Genomic DNA, 15369 nt, shown 5'->3' on the forward strand with positions numbered 1-15369 from the left:
GTGCGTTCGTGGTGAATCATCTTGTATCCGAAGGGTGTGGCAGTGGTGATGTCTGATACAAAGGCGTGGGTGGCACAAGTTTCGGTGATGCACATAATGCCGGGTGTCCCACGTTTCTGTGGCGTGCTTGCAGAGGGATCAGGAGTTGAATAGTATGCAGTGAAGTTGAGTTTTGTGGCTTGGCGCTGGCCGGGTTGAGGATGTGTTTGTTCCAACGTGGCAGGAGAGGTGGCCTTTGGTGGATCGCAGCTAGGCAATGCTGCAGTTGGAGTCTGGAGTCGTTGGTCTGAGGTTTTGATTTCATCTGATGAGTACTGGTGCCGGGTTGCATATCCAAGGGTCCTGGCGCTGGGTGCGGTCCCGGTTTGCATTGCCTCAGACCGGCTTGCCTTTGTTAGTAGGTCCTGCGTGGGCAAGGCTCGGGACGGGGAGGGGAGAAGGTGGGATACGGGGAGGCCTGAGTGGGGGCAAACCTGTTACATGGATAGTTGCATGAATGCCGATATACTTCAGCTTGAGCAAACTACTTTTTTCTTTGGTCTCTCTCCTTTGTGCCTCATGGTAGCCATGGCGCTCACAGCGTGAACAGCCAACAGCGCAAACTCCATCTGCGTTATTGGAGTGCTGGTCACATTGTTCACACTGTTACCTATCCAGTTGTTTCTTTTGGCTCTCCCCTTTGCGCTCCATAGTTTTCCCAAAAACACTTATAATTGATAAATGCTTTACTAAAAAAAACACAGAAATCTGCAACACAGCTCTCCCGGCACAGTGGGAGAGCCTATACTACAATATTCACTGCACTCGAGAAAAGTCTCCCCATAATGCTTTGCAAGCATTCGTTTTCAAAACATTTTTGCCTATAAACCAGCCTGTGGTGGGCGTAGGACAATGGGACCAACACCAAAACATGATGTTTTCTTTCTGTTTCGGTCTTCTTGGCGTCCCCACACAAGGTTAGTGGGGACCCCAAAATAATAACCCCTCCCCACCATTCAGTCTATTTGTAAGCTCTCTTATGGCTGGAACTTTTGTTTTACTGCTTGGAGTTGTTTGTGTTCTGAGGACTTTAGTATTGCAGTAGGCCGACTAGGCCTGTAAATGTGTAAGGCACAACACCCTCTAGGAGCTAAATATATGGTTGTACTGCATTACTTTGTGCCATTCTATTTTCATGTGGTTATGCCCTGTAGGGTCTAATTATATGGTTACGTGACCATGTTTCTTACAAATACTATTTTTATTGTGGTGTGCTCTAGGGGCTGATCTGAGCATTACAGTCAACATGCTACAATATTTGGTGCACTTGGTCATCCCATAATGCTTTGCAGGGCATTCTTTTTCACAAAACATTTTTGCTCATAACTCAGCCTGTGGTGGTCCTAGTACAACGGGCCCACCTTCAAAATGTTCACCAACCTTCTCTTTCTATCTAGTTACCCTATGGGTCTTCTTTATAATATTTTTGCAGTACACCCGCTAGCCCTGAAAATGTCTAATGCACTGCGCTCTCTTGGGGCTAAATATATGGTTACACTGCAGTACTTTCAGTCCTTTTCTTTTCATGTGGTTATGCCCTTTAGGGTCTAACTATTTGGTAACGTGACCATGTTTCTTACAAATGCTATTTTCATTGTGGTGTCCTCTAGGGGCTATTCTGAGCATTACAGTCTAATGCCAAACTTTTATTTCAGATAAAGGTTTTTGTTGGGTTTATATAATAATTGTATATATTTTATTAATCTCTCCTTATTGCAATTATGACCATGATTCAGGCCACTTTAACCTCCTCATTACACTATGGCTGTTTGAACACTCTTGATATGTTCGGGTGATCCTTCTAGTTAATTAAGGGCGAGCGCAAAGCTCTCTGTCCCCTGTTGTAATCTCAGTTTGGGCTTCTAACCATTCCCATGTCACGTCAGTCACTTTAATTGGTTCGTGGGCTTGCCTTTTCAAATCTGCTTGCTTTCATTAGTGAAAGGCAGGCATACGTCATGCCTTTTCCGGTGTTTAGCTCTCCTCGAGTGCACCAACCAACTACTGAAAACATACGAGGCTTGATGTTTTCCGTCTGGTTTCTGTACTAATTTTTCTCTTTATTTCACAGCGCGATCTAGCTGGGGAGTAGTCTAGAGCTTTGCATGACATCGATCCCGTTACATAGGTAATTGCACTTTTGCCGGTTACATGGATAATTGCTCTTTTGCTGATAGGTTTCCCTGCGAGCAAACTTTTATTTCCCTTTGTGTGTCTGCTTTGCGCTGATGGCGGCCATCGGCTCACTTATCTGAAACTGTTCCTTTTCAGTTTTTCAGCAAGAACAGTCCGGTTAGTTATGTGAAACTGTTCTACTTAAAATTTTCAATTTATGTGGCAAGAAAAGTCTGGTTAGGGGTTTTCTAATGCTGATCGCTCTAACTCGAGCAAAAGCGAGGCCCATTGCAGTTCAAATGCTTGTTTCTCTTGTTATTCCTACTTGGCTGTTGTATTGTGGGAGTTGTGTTAGCCAGCAACTCTGATGGTGGGGTGGTGAAAGTGATATTTTACTTTAATTAGCATGGCAGATTTAAATTAGGATGCTAAATGGCAACATATTCATTTTTGGCTGCAGATAGAGGAAGAAGGTATATGGCAGTGCTTTAGTTATATGCAGGGCCACTGGAATTATGTGGCAGGTAAAGAACAAATTATAAGGCAGAAAAGTCTAGAATTTACAACACCAATAGCTCTAATTAAAGCAAATGCGAGGCCCATTATATTGCAAATGTGTTTCCTTGTGCAATGCTGTGTCATTTGGGACAGCACATCTTTGACGTTCTGTGTGCCAGACTATTAATAATGGACAGCCAGAGAATTTCCATATTCTGTTACTGGCTCTCTTGGCTAACACCCGAGCCAGATCAAGGAACTGGGTGGTTGATCTTGCCTGTTTCTTGCCCAGTTGAATATTCCCATGTTTATCAGAGATGGCATGCCCGTGATCTCAATGACTAATGTCTGCACCCCGGGCCAGAAGGGTCGCAGCTCCACAAAAACTTTCACAGCGTGAAAGAACCTGTGAACTTTCTGGAGTGTCAATTGTTGTGAAATATATTGGATAAGCTTACATTGGGCTTTTTTGTGTGACCTTGTAAGGGGGATATCTTAATATTCAGCCATTCCTTATTGTTGAAGGCAAGTTGCAATTCCGATTCCCAGGCCTGCCTTAGGGGTTGCGACGAGACAGCCATATGTTCCCAGGTAGCTCTATAGAACAAAGTGACCAATTTTCTGTAGTGTCCTACTGTGTGAAGGATTTTAAGTACTGCATGTGTGGGGGACTCCAAATATGCTACATGCCACAGGGATCAAGACTGGGAGGTTCAGAAAAAGATTTAGCAAGCAGGGGGCATCACCATTTTAAAGATAGCCATTTACCCATAACTGTCAAAGGTAGGGTGATCCAGTGTAATGATCGGATTGTACCATCCAAGTTACTTTCCAGAAGATCTGTTACAATGTGGTATATTTTAATTCTCCCAATTAGCAGGATGTGTGAATGTCTGAGTGAGAGTTAACTTGCAGGCATGTTCTTCCTTAGGGGGAACACAAAGGATTTGGTGGGAATGGAGCTGCTCCAGCGAAGTAGCTACGCAGGTGAGATCCGTTTGAGATGCCCAGAGGTTAAAGAGCATGTCGTACGAATATAAGAAAATATGTGCATCTCAACCATTATTATTGTACTCCATGTTTGCCGTAGGACACTCATTTTTGCAGCTAGCCTTCTTCAACAGTCAGCAGAAATAACAGTGAGGATAGTGGGCCTATCCACTTGAAATATACTGCTAGTTTATATGCATGCGTTCCGTTTGAATTGGATTTGTTCAAAATTTACATTGTTATATGAATTTGGCTCTCGAGTCACATGCTTATTTTTAAATTTAGTGTTTTCTGCTTTAGTGTCCTCTGGACTTGTCGAAATGTGTATTGGTAGATTTTTATATAGGGCTTAAGTTTTTGCTTCAATTGGAACCACTTTCTACCGACAACGGGAGGGTGTAGTGTAGTGTAGCCATTTTTTATATAGCTTTTTGCGCGTTTGCTTCATGCATTGGGCCTTTGTGCACTATATCCTAGATGCATTTTATTCCTTTGCTCACAGCATCGGGCCTCTGTGCACTTTGCTCTAGATGCATTTTATTCAGCTTCGTACTCTTATTTTTTTCAATAGCCAGTTCTACGGTCTTGTTTTATTTTTTATATCACACTGTTTAGCCTACTTCAGCACCGGAGTTCTCAATAACACATTCTTGCTCACTCTGTGCTTCAGTCAAGGATGCAGTCTGGTACATTGCCGATAGACGTGGTAGGAGTTTAGTCTTTGGTTTGTAGACGATACACATTCTTACGTAGGGACGTCTTGTTACCACATCGACATGTTAATTATAAAAACACTTCCTAGTCCTAATACGGGTAAGAGGGAGATTCCGACCAGGGAACCACAACTAGACGCTGACTGCCCTGTTGCAGATGCTGACCCAGATCACAGGCCTTTGCCCAGGTATGAGGGTTGATGTCTTCCCAGGGAATCTGAAAGGCAAGCTTAGAGCTTAACATGCTGTGCTCGAAATAGAACTTACTTAGAGAGAACGTAATCTATTAACACTATGATAGCGTTATTCTTATGTTTCACTCTCCTCGTGACTATTTCAATCCTACTGTGTTGTATGGTTCTGGTTATTGCGGCTCACGCCTTATTATCTAAAATGCAGTTGTTTTATTAAATCAATCTATAAAACTTAGACTGCCTTTGTCATTTGTATATGAGATCATACTGTATATGAGAGAGCTGGTTGGGATCTGAGCGACCACGACTTCCCTGAGAAGTTCTAAAGATGTCATGCGCTCAGCTGCCTAATCATCCCTTCCCCTTGGGAGAGATGAGGCACTGCTAGGTAGCCGGAGCAAAACCGGATTGCAGGTGACAGGGGTCCTTCTTAGTGGGTCAGACTTAGTCCCCCACACCAGAAACGACTCTGCTACCTAGAAATCTAGTAGTCTCATTTAGGATAATGAGAGCCAACGCGACAAGATCAGCATATAATAATTTGATCCATGCCATCATTTGGTGGCCCAGTCAAACCCTTGCAAGAGCTGCATACATGTAATTCCAATACAAGAAGTTGAATGCTTGTTTGAGATCAAGAGATATACAAACTTCATTAGACCAGTATTGGAGCTAATTCCACAATACAATATAGGCAATCTATGTTTAGGAATGTGGTGTTAAGTTGAGGAATTGAGCCATTTTGATCCCCTTCAAGTACGGTTGAGAGACATGGCAAAAACTGGTCAGCTAGGGTTCTGTTGATAATTTTAGAATCTTTTACAATTCCCCCATGATACCTTCACAAATACTCATAAATTTGTTCACAAGAGGCATTGACTGCACTTCCTCACCAAATAAGTAAAATGCACTAATTTTTCAAATGCCTCAAGTGCAGAAAGCCACCAAGAAGATCACCTGCTGCCCAACGTGTGTCCTGTGTCCCTATTTGAATTGTTTTTTCTCTGTCAAAGGACTGTTATGGATTTCAGACCAGTAAGCAGCCCTATCTAGTGGCAACCAAAACAATGGCTTTACAGTTTCTTGTTGCTCGTCATAGATGAAACACAATGTATTGAGAACACATAAATGTGAGCAAAATGGCCTTGCCCCATTAATTAGATCAACTACGTTACATCTGACAGCCTTAGGGTGGTCTTCCCCTAACTTTTTACCTCCTTCCTCTATTTTTGGGACCGTATTTTTGCTGGTTTTTAGGACTTTGTGCTCTTTACCTCTGCTAACCAGTGTTAAAGTGCTTGTGCCCTCTCCTCTAAACATGTTAATATTGGCTCATACCCAATTGGCATATTTAATTTACTTTTAAGTAAAATGTAAATTGTTATACCATATATTCAATGCCTGTAAAATGTCCTGATACTATTGGACCTGCAGCACTGATTGTGCCACCCACACAAGTAGCCTGTCAAGCCTTTTCCAGGCCTGCAATTGCAAGGCTTATGTGATCATTTTACTGCCACTTCGACTTGGCATTTAAAACCCCTTGCCAAACCCTAAGCTGCCTTTTTATTTACATATGTCAACCCTAGGGAGACCTTATGTGACCTACAGGCCGGGGTTCAATGTATTTAAAAGGCAGATCCTGGTAGTGAAAAACTCCCAAAGTCGTTTTTCATTACTGTGAGGCCTACTGTTCTCATAGGCCAGCATTGGGAACTCTTTAATACACTGTAATAATGTCTGATCAGAAAGGAGTAGCTGCCTTATATTTCATATCTTTGGAATGGTAATGATAAATCCTCTTCACTGGTAAAGTCGAATTTAACATTACCAATTTAGAAATTCCACTTTTAAAAAGTAGGCATTTCGCTGCTCTTACAGCTCTGTGTGCCTGCAGCCTTTCTCCAGTTCACGTCTGGGGTGGGTGACAGCTACACTTTGTGCATTCCCTGTAGACAGTAACAAACATAGCACGTTTAGGTGTGTCTGAGCATTAATCTCCGCTCATCTGCATTGTGGCTATTTCAAGCCAGTAAGGGCAGAGGGGGAGCTGTCTCACCTGAATAAGGAATGCCTGTCCCCACACAAAGGGCTGATTACCTCCTACTGGGAGTCTAGATCCTGGACTGGGAAGAAAGAGCCCCTGTGCGCTTCAAAGACCTGTCTTTGAAGTTTCCCCAGCATCAAAAACACAACTGGTTGTAAGTACTGCATCTCTTACGTAACCACCGCAGCAGTCTACAGAGATTGACGCATCTTTCAACTGCTTGGGAAAACCTGGCACATCTCACTTCAGAACTAATGCATATTGGTTCCAGCACTTGTTTTTGGAACTGACGCACCACCCTCATTGCGTGGGATAGATCAACGCATAGCTTTCCCTGGGCGGGCCTGTTCGATGCATCTCACCATGCATCTCGCTGTTGCGACCTGGAAAGGTACTTTGTTCCCGGGGGCCTGCGTGAGTCCTGTAGTAGGCCTGCATTCCATTGTGGTCAGCCCGAACTTTGACTTTGCTCCGATCCAGCACTACCTAAAGTAACCCATAAGAGTGCTATTTGATTCTAAGCACTATTTTGTATTTATTCTTTAAAAAACATATCTCATCTTCTACACATTGGATATTTGTTTTTCTGGTCTTATTTTATTTATATAATCATAATCTATTTTTCTAACCTGTTGTGGAGTCTTTTTCTCGTGTTTTTACTCTGTTACTATATGGGTTATTGCACAGATATTTTACACATTGCCTTCTAAGTTAAGCCTGCCTACTCTGTGCCAAGCTACACGAGGGAGAGCCTAGGATAATTTAGGTTGTGTTATGATTTACCAAGACTGGGATTGTGGTCCCTACTTGGACAGGTTACACACGTCTGCCAACTAGAGACCCAATTTCTAACTAACTATAATGCATTTTGAGTGACAGATTATCCTGGCAAAGATAAATTCAAAATTAGTAGACCTATAGTGAGGGATGGGCAGTAGGGGCACATAGGGAAAAAACATCTATGGTAGCATTTACAAGTATTGCATCGTAATAGGGCAGATCAAAATGCATGTCACTAGAAAATACTATTTGGCTATAACAACATAGTTGGATTAATTATATTGGTGCTTTAGGTCACTATAAGTAGTTGTTCTCCTTGTTGCTCAACTAATTCATTGTATTTAAGATTTGTTTAATGTCTTCTGGAATGTAGATGTTGCCCACCTTCATAGGAAATGGTTTGGACGAAATATGTTATCTTGTTTTTTATAAATTCTGCTTTTCATTTCAGGGCCATGTAGACTTCAGTTATGAAGTATCAAGGTCACTCTCAGCTTGTCAAGGTGTCATTCTTGTGGTAGACGCAAATGAGGTATGTTTTGGTTTTCTGGTGTGGTGCCCCATGTGTATTCATAAGATGGAATTATACTATGGAAAAAGAACAAAATATTTGAATAGGTATTTTTTATCTTCCATCATTTAACCAACATTAACATCTTGATAGAAATAAACTTTTTTTAGACTATAGTACATTTATTTAATATACAATTACGGGAGTAGAAAAGGGTGTTTTTAAACAAGTACACTAATGGTTTCCTTACTGTGTTATAAAATATGGAGCATCAAATTTGTCATTTTAATTTGTATATATGTATATAGTTAGATCGATAGATATCTATAAAGATAGATAGGTAGATATAGTTATATATAGATATATATATATATTACTTACCCACTATTGTTATGTAAGCTCACACCCAGCTGTCAACTGTTTAGCAGTCCCGAGCTGCAAAAAGGTAAAGTAAAAACACTAGATGTTCAGGGTCCCAACAAAAAAAAAAAATGAAGGCGAACAAGGCATCATGCTGTTTGACTGCCAAGCCCTATAAGTTGTGGTTATGAAATGTATCAACCTCTACTGAGGTTTGATGCTGCTGAGGCAGTTCTAATTTTTATGTAGATTCATGAGAACCATGGGCCTGATTTAAAGTTTGGCAGAGGGGTTACTCCATCAAAACGTGACAGATATCCCATCCTCCGTATTACAAGCTCCATAGGCTATAATGGAATTGTAATATGGCGGACAGGATATCCGTCACATTTGTGTTGTGACGGAGTAACCCTCTCTGCCAAACTCAAAATCAGGGCCCGTGTCTATCAGAGCTTATTTTTAAAAATACAAATTCACGTGCAGCCATGACAAATCTGAAAATTGTTCATCACTGGATCTATATTTCAGTACTGTGCATAATCCTAACATGGTTAGTCCACTGCATACTTTTTTTTTAACAGTGTTATGTTTTCAATGTTATGCAATAGACAATTCGACCATTTGCCTATATTTATACAACTTTTTCTGTAAGATTCCTATTAATAAACACTTTGTGCATGATTGTCTGCATTTAACAGGGTATTCAGGCACAGACGGTGGCAAACTTTTTCCTTGCATTTGAAGCACAGCTATCTATAATACCAGTCATAAATAAGGTAATTACATGTTGGTGTTTAATTGACATTAAGTTTTTGTATGCAGTAATATTCTAGCCACACTTATTGTGCATGCTCTGGATCTCTTCTCATGATCCTCACTTGTATGGTGTTGTAATATAGTGTAGACTTCATTAACGAGGCAATTCTTTTTACTCCTATTGTAGTTTAATGTAGTGTAGTTGCCTTTGTATAGCACTTCATACCCATGATGAGGTATAGAGGCACATTTGTGGATGGGTAGCACCTACATGAGAGTGATGTAGTTTGAATGATTGTTTTGTAGCCTGTGTGGGTAATGCTTTAATGTGTATTAGGATCAGAGGTGGAGTGTTATTGTGATTTGTTTTTTGCTAACTAAAGGCCGGATTACAATTTTGGCGGGCAGGGTAACTCCATCACAGATGTGACGGATATCCCGTCTGTCGTATTGCAATCCCATTATATCCTATGGGGATCATAATAAGAGAACGGAATATCCCTTATGTTTGTGATGAAGTATTCTATCCGGCACAATCGTAATCAGGCCCTTAGTCATGGGCTTGAAGGGAAAATAAGTTAGGGATTCTTAATCAGTAAACCTAGAGAATAGAGGGGTAAAGAGAGTTTGAGTGCATTGTGGCCTTTGTGGGATGTGTTTTCAGGTTGTGCATTTATGTCAGAGAAAGCTTAGCCCACGACAAAGCAAGCATGAAGCTGCAAATAATGTTTGGTTTATGAAGCATGTTAAACAGTTGCAGTCATGCAAGCCTGCAGGTTCCTACCACCTTAGAGTTATCTATATCATATATTTGAAACCACGTCAGATGTGGGCTTTGGTGGCACGTACCTCCATTGACTGTAGACATGCCCAGGTGTTGCCACAGGAGTGTAAGTGGGAATTATGCCACAAGCATTATTCTGTCCTTCTGGGCTCGGCCTACAGTGTTGGAAGAGACACCCATATGAATGGGCCATGGATGATTAGGCCTAGAAGGAGCTCTCAATAGTATATCTTTTAGCAGCAGAGGAGGAATTTCTTTTGTATACTCTCATGTGCCTTTGTAGACGAGTCATGTATATTTTTTATGACTTCCTGCTATATGTGGCAGGGTTTGGACGATTCAAATCTCCTATACTTGTTCTAGTAACTGTTGTATAGTAATTCAGACTAACTACCAGAAGCGATGCTTTTACAGATGAGGGCAGAACGAACTCAAATTATTTATTAACATTTTAAAAAAGGGCAACTTATCCAGATGGCTGTCAGTACACTGTAATCGGAAACAACCTGAACATATCATGGACCCCCTTACAAAAATATAGTGTTTAAAGGTGTAAAACAATTCAACAACAGCTAGAACAGAATTTAATAACAATCTCTGCAGAAAACACAGAGGGAGAAAGTTGGGGAATTACTGAATAGAGCTGACACTGAATCTTAAGGCAGTGATGAGGAAAGAATAGAAAGGAAATGTATCATATACACTGATAGGAGGACACACATGAACAGGAGATCAGAGGATGGAGGGTGGAAAGGGAGTGTGGGTTGAAAGGGTGGCTATTGTTTCAAAATTTCAAAAGTAGCACATCCTAATTATTCTAAAAATAGGTACTTAAAAAAGGAACATTCTCAGAGTATTTGTTCCCAACATTTATTGAAATAAGGGCATTATAAAAGTGGTGTACAGGTCAAAGGTGCACGGACATATGATATAGGGTTAAAGAAATAGGCCCTCATTACAACATTGGCGGTAAAAACCGCTTCCCGCCGTGCAGAAGACTGCCAACACACCGCCGCGGCAGCGGAATTCCGCCACAGCCATTACGACCCACTGCTCGGAATCTGCCAAAATTGAGACACCCACAGAAGTCCGCCACACCAAGGGTCAGTGATAAACTGGCAAAAACAAAGCCTCCACCGTCACGCCAACAGAAATACGCCCACACTATCACGACCCACGAATCCACGCAGCGGTCTTTCAACTGCGGTATTCCATTGGCGGTACACACCGCCGCACTCAAAATACACAAAATACACACACATTTACATAACACTGCCACATTGGACAAATCGAAATACACACACCTGATACACATACACACACCACTCCCACACAACCAACACAATATAAAACACACACCCACATTACCCACAAACCCCTACGACCAAAATATCGAAAGAAGGCCAGAGAGAGACACTACAAACTACTACCAAGCATCCACAGGCACACAATACCATCACCTACATAACTTCCACGCTCCTCACACAACACACCACTAAATATCACCCCACTTATCACAACACACACCACCCCACACATCACCCACACCACCCCATGGCACTGCAAAGACACACCAGGTTCTCTGAGGAGAAGCTCAGGGTCATGGTGGAGGAAATCGTCCGGGTAGAGCCACAGCTATTCAGAGCACAGGTGCAGCACACATCCATAGCTAGGAAGATGGAGCTATGGCGAAGAATAGTGGACAGGGTCAATGCAGTGGGACAGCACCCAAGAAATAGGGATGACATCAGGAAGAGGTGGATCGACCTACGGGGGAAGGTGCGTTCTGTGGTCTCAAGACACCACCTTGCGGTTCAGCGGACTGGCGGCGGATCCCCACCTCCTCCCTCATAACTAACAACATGGGAGGAGCAAGTCTTGGCGATTCTGCATCCTGAGGGCCTCACAGGAGTAGATGGGGGAATGGACTCTGGTAAGTCAATTCTTAACTATTACACCCCCCCACCCTACCTGCATGCTATGACATACCCCCACCCTCGCCCTCACCCCATCACTCCAACTCCTCACAAATGTCCCAATATCACAAACCACACATCCCAAAACCAAGCCCTGCATGTAACAACAAATCGTGGACACCTATCACCAATGCATGGCCACTGCACATACCCATACACCCCCCTAAACCACCATCACACAAAGTCCCACACAGGAATGCAAGCACTGGGGTACACGGTCACCCACCCATTGCACACCATGGCACACACAGATGCAATAAACATCCTCTTATACCCCGGCAGGACCCCTACTCAACGTCATCGGACAGGAGGGTACACACATGTCCACTCCACCAACAGAAGAGGCCCACAGTTATGACAGCAGCTCTGTCCAACTGGATCTAGATGACCAGCCCGGCCCATCTGGGACCTCGGGACAGTCGGTTCCCCTCACACTGGCAGAGGCCACCACAGATCTTCCCCCCTCTGGAAACACTAGCACAGCACCACCCAGCGGACCCATACCTCTGTCCCCAGGACACGTCAATCAGCAGTGTGTCCACCACTACAGGGAACCCAGGCTAACCCACCACCCCAACAACAACGGGGACCTGGGGGCAGTGGAAATGGGCACACGGTCCAGGGGACAGAGGCCGAGGAACACGGGAACTGGGAGGGCTGCTGTGCGACAGGGGGAGGACAGGCCCAGGGAACCACGAGGCCCTCTCCAACATCATGGGAGCCTACCACCATTCCCAGGCGACGATGGCAACGGTTCTGGCCAAGTTTCAGGAGACCCAGCGGCTGCAGGAGGAACAGTATTTGGGCTTCAGGGAGGAACTCAGATCCATCAATTCCACCCTGGGCACCATCGTAGGGGTGCTGAAGGAAGTCCTCAACACCAGGAGGGACATTGTGGCACAACAAGGGGCCCCTGACACTAGCCTGGATGATGAACTGCCCACCACCTCCGTCGGCGCTAGTGGACAGGAGGCACCGCCACAGGACCACCACACCAGCACCCCACCCCCTGCAGAGGTAGAACCACCCCGCAAACGGTCCCTGAGATCCAGGACAAAGACAGAGAACAATGCCAAGACCCCCGCCAAAAAATGAGACCACCCTGATTGTCATCCTTCTGTCCCACCTTGTCACCCTGTCCATCCTCAAACTGCCCCAGCTCCACTTCCTATGCCCATTTGGGCAATGCACCTGTGAGACTAATAGACTGGACTGTGCCATGGACATTCCTCCACCATCACCCCTCACCATTTTACAGCACCCTCCAATATTGAGCACTGAAATAAACACCCTTAAAGCACAAAACAATCTGGAGTCTGTCTGTGATTTCGAAATAGTGTATTAGCAATTTCAGTGTCAAAATGCTCTTTCAATTGTAATGTCAACGTACCTATGTCACACAGCTCTAGTCCATGAGGAAACAAAGCAGATGTCACATAGTGGGACCCACATCTGTGAAATCGTAAGGGAAAGTGACAACTCAGTGACCATACACTGGGTGAAAACGACAGACATTAGAGAGGTAGTAGATTTAAATTAGATGTAACAGGCAGGTTTGTCTTCTTACCTGTGTCTCACTGGAAGTATTGCAGGATCACTGTGTCAATGTCCTCTTCTTCTGCTTCCTCGTCTTCACTGTCCACAGGCTCCACAGCTGCCACAACACCTCCATCTGGACCATCCTCCTGCAGAAAAGGCACCTGTCATTGTAAAGCTAAGTTGTGAAGCATACAGCAGGCCACGATGATCTGGCACACCTTCTTTGGTGAGTAGAATAGGGATCCACCTGTCATATGGAGGCACCTGAACCTGGCCTTCAGGAGGCCGAAGGTCCGCTCGATCACCCTCCGAGTTCGCCCATGGGCCTCATTGTAGCGTTCCTCTTCCCTTGTCCTGGGATTCTTCACTGGGGTCAGTAACCATGACAGGTTGCGGTAACCAGAGTCACCTGCAAATGGCGAGGGACAACTGTTAGACACACACTAACCTGTAGGGATATCCCCAGACCAAGACAACCATTCCCACTGACTTGCTTCCAGGTGCTTACCTAATAGCCACACACGGTGCCTCTGGAGTTGCCTCATCACATAAGGGATGCTGCTATTCCGCAGGATGTAAGCGTCATGCACTGAGACAGGGAATTTGGCATTCACATGAGAGATGTACTGGTCGCCCAAACACACCATCTGCACATTCATCGAATGATAACTCTTCCGGTTTCTGTACACCTGTTCTCTCCTGCGGGGGGATACCAAAGCCATATGCGTCCCATCAATGGCACCTATGATGTTGGGGATATGTCCCAGGGCATAGAAATCACCTTTCACTGTAGGCAAATCCTCCACCTAAGGGAAAACTATGTATCTCCGCATGTGTTTCAGCAGGGCAGTCAACACTCTGGACAACACGTTGGAGAACATAGGCTGGGACATCCCTGATGCTATGGCCACTGTTGTTTGTAATGACCCACTTGCAAGGAAATGGAGCACTGACAGCACCTGCACTAGAGGGGGGATTCCTGTGGGATGGCGGATCGCTGACATCAGATCTGGCTCCAACTGGGCACACAGTTCCAGGATTGTGGCACGATCAAGCCTGTAGGTGATGATCACATGTCTTTCCTCCATTGTCGACAGGTCCACCAGCAGTCTGTACACTGGAGGATGGCGCCATCTCCTCACATGTCCCAGCGGACGGTGTTTACGAAGGACAACAGCGAGCACAGAGTCAACCAACTCAGAGGTACGTACACACAGCTTACACAGAACACGATTCATAATCCAAAATTTGCATGTATGAGTGTTGAGGCAAGGCCTAGGTATGTGTGACGCAGTTCAAAATTAAGCCATGTGGGCCCCTGAAATGGCGGCTGCCTGACCTGTAAAGTGGGACAATGGGATGTGAGGTAACTGCGCTGGCGTTGTACACTGTCGCGGTAGGCGGTCGAAGACCGCGGCGCAATTCTGCATTGGTTAACATTGGACCATATGGGTCCCAGGAGCCAATGACGATGTATGCCGGCGGTGACGGTACGCACCGCCGTGGACGTGACTGCCATTTTCTATCTGTTCAATCACTCGATACCTGATCTTCGACAAGAGAGGACCTACACTGCAAGTGCTGCTGTGACCTCAGTCTGGAAGAGACAATGGCTCGTGCATCTGGGGAAAGGGCCCCTGCCTTCACATCGGAGGAGTTGGAGAAACTCGTGGATGGGGTCCTCCCCCAGTACACGCTACTCTACGGTCCTCCAGACAAACAGGTAAGTACACTGGGAGCATGCTGTATGGGCTATGCCTGTGTGGAGTGGGGTGGATGAAAGATGGGGGGGGAGATTGAGGCGTGCATGAAACGACTGTGAGTGCATGTGCCACATAGCAAGGGTAGGGATGGGGGCCAATAACTGTGACGGTGCAGTTGGTAATAACTTTTCTTTTTCCCCTGTACAATTCCTGTAGGTCAGCGCCCATCAGAAGAAGGATGTTTGGCGTGCCATCGCCAAGTACGTCCAGACCCTGGGGGTCTATCACAGACTGAGCACCCACTGCCGTAAGAGATGGGAGGACATTCGCCGCTGGAGCAAGAAGACAGCGGAGGCCCAGCTGG

General features: G+C 44.7%; 1 protein-coding gene across 2 annotated transcripts in view; it reads left to right on the forward strand.

The window, feature by feature from the left end:
- Nucleotides 1-15369, forward strand: part of GUF1 (GTP binding elongation factor GUF1) — a 155367-nt gene that overhangs the window by 34721 nt on the left and 105277 nt on the right. For both annotated transcript variants that reach the window (XM_069201744.1, XM_069201746.1), the window contains 2 exons: nucleotides 7828-7908; nucleotides 8946-9023. In XM_069201744.1, the coding sequence (XP_069057845.1) occupies nucleotides 7828-7908; nucleotides 8946-9023 (159 nt within the window). The remainder of the gene's footprint in view (nucleotides 1-7827; nucleotides 7909-8945; nucleotides 9024-15369) is intronic.

Source organism: Pleurodeles waltl, chromosome 1_2, assembly GCF_031143425.1.
Source record: "Pleurodeles waltl isolate 20211129_DDA chromosome 1_2, aPleWal1.hap1.20221129, whole genome shotgun sequence".
NCBI lineage: Eukaryota > Metazoa > Chordata > Amphibia > Caudata > Salamandridae > Pleurodeles > Pleurodeles waltl.